Below are 7,971 nucleotides of genomic sequence, written 5' to 3' on the forward strand. Positions count from 1 at the left end.
ACATTTTCTGATTTGTGACATTACTTTTTAAGTAATGCTAAAACACTGCTGGTCACTTTCAGAAGTTATAGTGATTCTTCATTTTCCAAGAAAGAATGTGAAACAAATTGGTTATATAATTTTCATTTTTAAATATTTTAAAATATCATTTAAATAGATTTTTCACACTTTAAGCAATATCGTATCGCATATCGCATTTTTTAACAAGATATCGCATTTTTCTTCAATATCGCACAGCCCTAGTGTGAATATTAGACTTGTCCTAATTTTGAAAAGGATGTGGTAAACAAACATTTAGCAAATTATGCTGCTTACCCAAAAAACAGTTCACCCAAAAAACTACCTATTTCATGGAACATGGAAGAATATATTTTGAATATATTCATAAACATTAAAGAATGTTTTATTCTCTGTACAATTAAAGTTGACATCCCTTTAAGTGGAACGAGGCTTGTTGTCCCCTAATGAAGAGCAATATTTTAGAACTAAAACGGCATCATAAATTTACATTAAATTTGTACATACTTGACTGAAAGGTTCATAAAAATAATTTAAATCTAGTCTAAACTGTGTTTATATATATATATATTTTTTTTTTAAATATGTAATAAATATATTAATATATGCTAGCATTAAAAAGTTTGGTGTCAGTATATATTTTAAGTGATTAAAAAAAAAGTTCACCAAGGCTGCATTTAATGCAAAATGATATAAAAATAGTAATACTGTGAAATAATGACAATATACAATTACTGCTTTGCTTTTTAATATATTTTAAAGTGTAATTCATTTCTGTGATATCAAAGCTGAATTTTCAGCAGCCATCAGAAATCATTCTAATATGCTGATTTGCTGCTCAAGAAACATTTATAATTATTAACAATGTTGAAAACAGTTGTACTGCTTAATATTTTATCTTAATATAATATTTTAATATGTCTGTTTCTTTTGATCAATTTAATGCATCCTTGCTATATATATATATATATATATATATATATATATATATATAAAAACATTGAAAAAGGAAAGAAGCCAATAAGTGCCAACATGGAAACTCCTTCAATACAGGAAGAAGCAGTTTATTTTATCTATGCTTGTAAATTGTGTATTTGTTCTTTTTTACTGACTGTTCACTTGCCTTTAATCATGTTTGAACTTTCTCAGACTATAGTTTTTGCTGTGGTATATGAAGAAGTACTTAAAGTGTGTGGAAAGCACAGTTACAATGATATAAAATTAGTGTCATTTATGTTTTTGTTTGTATGTTCACATTGATGTTAAATTACCTTTTCTGATTTGTGACATTACTTTTTAAGTAATGCTAAAACACTGCTGGTCACTTTCAGAAGTTATAGTGATTCTTCATTTTCCAAGAAAGAATGTGAAACAAATTGGTTATATAATTTTCATTTTTAAATATTTTAAAATATCATTTAAATAGATTTTTCACACTTTAAGCAATATCGTATCGCATATCGCATTTTTTAACAAGATATCGCATTTTTCTTCAATATCGCACAGCCCTAGTGTGAATATTAGACTTGTCCTAATTTTGAAAAGGATGTGGTAAACAAACATTTAGCAAATTATGCTGCTTACCCAAAAAACAGTTCACCCAAAAAACTACCTATTTCATGGAACATGGAAGAATATATTTTGAATATATTCATAAACATTAAAGAATGTTTTATTCTCTGTACAATTAAAGTTGACATCCCTTTAAGTGGAACGAGGCTTGTTGTCCCCTAATGAAGAGCAATATTTTAGAACTAAAACGGCATCATAAATTTACATTAAATTTGTACATACTTGACTGAAAGGTTCATAAAAATAATTTAAATCTAGTCTAAACTGTGTTTATATATATATATATATTTTTTTTTTTAAATATGTAATAAATATATTAATATATGCTAGCATTAAAAAGTTTGGTGTCAGTATATATTTTAAGTGATTAAAAAAAAAGTTCACCAAGGCTGCATTTAATGCAAAATGATATAAAAATAGTAATACTGTGAAATAATGACAATATACAATTACTGCTTTGCTTTTTAATATATTTTAAAGTGTAATTCATTTCTGTGATATCAAAGCTGAATTTTCAGCAGCCATCAGAAATCATTCTAATATGCTGATTTGCTGCTCAAGAAACATTTATAATTATTAACAATGTTGAAAACAGTTGTACTGCTTAATATTTTATCTTAATATAATATTTTAATATGTCTGTTTCTTTTGATCAATTTAATGCATCCTTGCTATATATATATATATATATATATATAAAAACATTGAAAAAGGAAAGAAGCCAATAAGTGCCAACATGGAAACTCCTTCAATACAGGAAGAAGCACCTCATAAAGTGTGAAGAGAGAATCAACAAAGATGTAATCTATACAGAGTGGCAATATTTAGTTTAGATTTTTTTTCTCAAACTTCCATTTGTGTTGTTGCATAGTTGAATAATTGTTTCCAAACTTTTAACATGTACATTTCTTGAATAAATTTTTAGGATTTGTCTTTATCCTTACTTCCATTACAGGAAGTATCCTTTATCCTTATTTCCTCATATTACAGACGTACAAGCCCAAACATGTTGAGCTTAAAGGAACATGTTGCACTAAAATAAACTGAGTCACTCTCCTGGGCTATAAAGAACAGATCCTGTCACAGGGACTGTACAAGACGTCTTCATGGCACAGTCCATTTGTCCCCTTCATAAAGAGTAGGAAAAGTGAAATTTGCTATATGAAAAAGGAGAGTTTCATTTGTAATTTTCATTTAATTTTTTTTTTCAGAGCTCTCTTTGCAATGATCAACAGAAACCTTGTTACAGTGAAAAATCCAGGTACTATTATCGTTAAACCTTTTTTTCACACAATATTCTTATCTATGTTGTTTGTGTTAAAACTGCCTTTGTTTCCTTTTACAGATACTCATTCTACCTTCTCGGAACCCAGAAGTCAAAGAGAACCAGATAGAGGGCCCGGGGTAAACGTACTTTTATACTCACACACTTAGATTCACAGAGTATTGACCCATTCCACAGAGTTGCCCTGGTAGTGCTTTGTTTGTTTTATAGAGCCCCTGCTGTGTTTGAGATTGAAGCATGACTGAAACCCCACTGTCTGTTCTAGGACACTGATTCAGACTCTCGCTCATCTACCTCACAACAGCAGCGCAGGAGGAGGAGAAGCAGTGATCCTGGTAAACGCACACACCACAGAGCAAAAGACACACCAGCTGTGTCCTGTTGAGTGTGTATGAAATTGCACGCTTCATCAGCTGGGTTAGATGGGATTTCAGATATAGCTGTTTATTCTAGTCTTGACGTAGTCATTAGGAAGGGCTTGTCCATTTTTTTTTCTAGCTCAGTCTGATACAGTTACAGTCAAACTAATGGGTTAATTTTGAAAAAATAATTGCTGTTTGATCTAACTGAAAAGTAAACATATTTAAGTGTACCATCAGTTGATTTAGATAAAATCTGGCGTTTAGATTTCATGATTTACGGCTAGTTTTTTACTTGTGAGAGTTTTGTTCTTTTTCAAGAACTGTTTGTTTTTCCTGCCTTGTATATTTTGTGAATCAACCAGTATACATTAAATCAGTCTCAACCACTGAGCAGGGAAAACTGTCCCTCGTGACGGATCATTTCCTACTATCCCTTCAGTCCCGACAGAGGACTGTATGTGGGTAAACATGTGGTACCGTAATGACTGCTCTCTCTGTCACTGTAAACATCTCAAAAGGACACTGAGATCTGGAGGCTGTGCAGAATGTGCTCAGATGACTGCTACTCTTCAATGGCCCATTTTTAAACCTCAGCTATGCACACAAAGGCAGTTTGTTGAGCAAGCCGTACCAGATGCACCATTAAAACAGGGTTATTGCTCCTTCTTGGCCCATAAGTGTCCAAAGTTGAGTGCATGTAACAGGAACGTCGGCAAGAAAACTGATTTACCCTAATGCAATATGCAGTATACACTTGAGCTTGTGTTTAACATAATGAAAAAGAAACAGATTGGAAATGTTTGTAAAGCCTACAGAGCAGTGTGGTTCACTTACGTGAAAATCTTTAGACAGACACGAAAGGGGGCATGTTCGGGGGGCATGTTCTTGTGTCAAAAAATAACTTTTAGTGCTAAACTTACTTTGTGCTTTCTGTAGAGAGTACTTCAGCTGAAGACGAGCCCAGAGAACGCAGAAAGAGACACAAGTCAGACAGCTTCTCCCTGACATTTGATGACAGTCTGTCTTGGTGTGTGATTGGCGGCCTACACCGGGAGAGGGGGAACAGTGAGTCTTCGGACGCACAAAGCAAGTCTGTGAGTAGCACCTTTAAATGTTCATTCACATTGTTTTGGTTTATCAGCAACTGTAACTTTTTTGAGCTGTCATTTGGCCCTTTCTAACCAGTGTTTTATTTGTTTTACAGGATGTAGGTATCTCTCACAGTGAGGGCAGTGATGAAAGTGTGGACTCTGACTCTGATAACTTTAGTGTGGAGTTTGAGGTGGAGTCCGTAGACTCTGACGCCTACAGTGAGAACGATGAGGATTCATTGCCAGGAGAGAACGAGGTTTCAACACAAACTCCTGTTCTATTCAGAGAGAGATTAACTGATGATCTAACTAACCTAACCTGTTTAACAGTCCTCAACTCACTGCAATTCTGTATTTGCTTTTTCAGGTGTATGAAGTCACAATCTTTGCAGAGGATGAAGATTCATTTGATGAGGATACCGAGATAACTGAGGCAGTACGTAATATTTTAGTACCTGATGTTTTTCTTAGTGAAACGCGAAAAAAATTATTCTGGACTTGTATATCTATCAGGATTAGATTGGATTGTGAAAAGGTGGGGGTGAAAAAAAACAACATTTGTGAGCCTGCCAAAAAGGACAGCTGTTTCAGAGATGTTAAAAAAAGTTATTAAATTTTGTTGAAAGATCATGATGACATTTTTTTCTTCTGAACTTTGCCCTCTGATTAATTGTGCATTAGGGTTGTGACAGTGAGGAAATTTTCCCACCGGTTAATCGACGTGTGACAACACCGGTATCACCGTGGGGGCGGGGGCGTTCCCTCTTTTCCTCGCTTTCCTTCTCTTTTAAATGGCTTGTAAAAGCGATGTGCGCATTTTACATTCACTTTCAAATAGCGGCAATTCGGAGTAAAGGAATTGTTCGTTTTTAGTTCGTTTTGAATTTATCCTCGATTTCCTTCGCTTTTAAGTAGCTTAAAAGTGCCGTGCGCATTTTACTTTCACTTTCTAATTAGCGGCAGTTCGGCGTCAATTGCTTAGATGCAACAACAAAATACAACGTCAAACTCACTTTAGCGTATATATAAAACATCTAACTTTTATTAACAAAACAATTAAAAATACACCATGCTATAGGGCAGGCTATGCCTGATATAAAATAACAAATAGCTTACATAGAGTTTAAATAGGTATACAAAAATTTATAATATATAACCAAATAAATAAGAAACGTAGAAAGTTCATTAGCAAAACGAAAGGAATTGTTCGTTTTTAGTTCGTTTTGAATTTATCCTCGATTTCCTTCTCTTTTAAGTTGCTTAAAAGTGTCGTGCGGATTTTACTTTCACTTTCTAATTAGCGGCAGTTCGGCGTCAATTGCTTAGATGCAACAACAAAATACAACGTCAAACTCACTTTAGCGTATATATAAAACATCTAACTTTTATTAACAAAACAATTAAAAATACACCATGCTATAGGGCAGGCTATGCCTAATATAAAATAACAAATAGCTTACATAGAGTTTAAATAGGTATACAAAAATGTATAATATATAACCAAATAAATAAGAAACGTAGAAAGTTCATTAGCAAAACGAGTAAGAAAGCTTGGAGGCACGGCATACACCTTGATGTCAAATAAAATAAATAAATGACAGTTTAAATAAAGTATAAATCAGCAAACAATGTGGAACCAATTAAATAAGAAACGAATGTTTAAAAAAACGTCCTAAATCAGATAAACGGCAAAAGTCAACAGGCTTTTCAAAATTCTAAATATTGCCAAACAGGCACTTTTGCATTTAGTTTTCGAAACTAAATCATCCGCGATCGTCTTGTCTGTCTCACCTCACTCTTCTTGTCAGTCAGCTCGACTCACTCTCCTCACTGGAGAAGTGAAATCTGATCTGAGATGCCGTTTGACACGCTGCATTGAGTATCCACATAAATTTTTTAATTGTAGTGTCTGCTCTTTTACTGAACTAAATTGTTTTTATTACTATAAAAAATCAAAACGACGGTGGGGGTTGGTGACGCGGTGGGCAAGTGACGTAACCGTTGTTGCGGCTTAACACCACGGTGGTATCACCGTCAGCACCGTCTATCCGCAAACTTATTGTGCATGATACCACCAGGAATGTGTATTAAATTACATGCCATGCTGACTTTAATGGGACCATATTTGAAACTTTTATAGCAATATTTTTTTCCCACTCTTAATTGTAGTTCAGGTTTTTTGCCCCAAACCCAATTTTTCATGTCCATTTTCATCCTTTCTCTGACCCACAGATTTAAACAGGCTTTTTTATTTCAAAAGCAAGAAAAATGTAATAATCTAAGATAACAATGTGTTCACTCAGGACTACTGGAAGTGTGCCGAATGTAACAAGCTCAACCCTCCTCTTCCTCGGCATTGCAAAAGCTGCTGGAACGTCCGACCGGGTTGGCTTCCAGAAACACAATCCAACAGGGAAAACACCTCCACTAACACTCAACCCAGCACAGAAGACGCCAGCATCACCACAACTCCCAGCTCAGCCTCGGATGACAAATTGCTTCCTTCCAAACCCTCAAGTCCTCTTCCAGAAACAGATGAAGGAGTGGATGTACCCGATGGCAAGTGCTCGCAATCTCCCATCGGCGCTAAAGACGAACTTCTCTCCGGCTCTATGACTGACTCTCAGACCTCGTCATCGCAGCCCTCAACCTCTTCTGGTGGGGGCAGCAGCCAGGAAGAGACCCCCGAGCTAGAGCGCTACAACAGCCTAGAGGCCTACCTGCCCGCCACTTGCCTTGAGCCCTGCGTCATCTGTCAAAGTCGCCCCAAGAACGGCTGCATCGTCCACGGAAGAACTGGACACCTTATGGCTTGCTACACTTGCGCCAAGAAATTAAAGAACCGGAACAAGTTGTGTCCGGTGTGCCGAGAGCCCATTCAGTCAGTCGTGTTGACCTACGTGAGCTGAGGCACAGCAGATATACCTCCTCTCCTCTCACATGAAGTTCGGGATGCTTATGTTGCCTTGTCTTATAGTTCTAAAACTTTTGAGTTCAAATTCAATATTTGTAATATGTTTCTTATTGATTAATACATTTTATTTATGACTCAAGCGAGGTTTTCGCTCACATGCCGGGTAGCAAATTCACAGATCTGTGTTTTAAGGGTTGAGTTTAAGGGCTTGGAATTAAAACTACTTAAGGACTTGCAGAGATTCTGTATACATTATATCAATTACTAGAAATGTTTGTAATAATTTAATTTATGTACATGCAGATGTATAGGTTTCATGTTAATCTGAGTTATTTGCCGCACTGAAACGTGTTCCTGAGTTGTAGCTCTTGAGACACTCCTTTAATTTTGTTCCTCCTCTGGAAGGAAATGCTCTTCTGCACAGTTTTCTGCTGCAATGACTCTGTCTTATTTTCTCTGAGTGAGGCATAATAAATGATTTTGAGGCTCTTCTGCTTTTACAGTACAAGTGAAATTCTGGCTTTCTGCCGCTTGTTGTGAATGTGTTTCTTGGTTTTGTTATTGTTGTCTAATGGTTTTTCTAGCTGATTGGCTGTTAGAAGGTGGCAGGTGTCAGTTTCATGTGCTGTTGTTTGTCGACTAGTACTCAGCGGTCACCCTTAGAAAGATCTAGTTACTAGGGACCCACTTTTCACTCAATATCAAGAAACATGTTCTGACTTGTTTCTC

General features: G+C 35.5%; 1 protein-coding gene across 1 annotated transcript; it reads left to right on the plus strand.

The window, feature by feature from the left end:
• Positions 1-2,751: 2,751 nt before the first annotated feature.
• Positions 2,752-7,747, plus strand: LOC107556775 (E3 ubiquitin-protein ligase Mdm2-like). Its single transcript, XM_016239981.1, has 7 exons — positions 2,752-2,851; positions 2,936-2,994; positions 3,141-3,210; positions 4,174-4,331; positions 4,442-4,585; positions 4,696-4,764; positions 6,632-7,747. Exons 1-7 carry the CDS (start codon positions 2,752-2,754, stop codon positions 7,235-7,237), a joined length of 1,206 nt encoding a protein of 401 aa, XP_016095467.1. The 3' UTR covers positions 7,238-7,747.
• The last annotated feature ends 224 nt before the right edge of the window (positions 7,748-7,971 follow it).

The sequence above is a fragment of the Sinocyclocheilus grahami genome, unplaced genomic scaffold (genome assembly GCF_001515645.1).
Source record: "Sinocyclocheilus grahami isolate Dianchi unplaced genomic scaffold, SAMN03320097.WGS_v1.1 scaffold579.1, whole genome shotgun sequence".
NCBI classification, from domain to species: domain Eukaryota; kingdom Metazoa; phylum Chordata; class Actinopteri; order Cypriniformes; family Cyprinidae; genus Sinocyclocheilus; species Sinocyclocheilus grahami.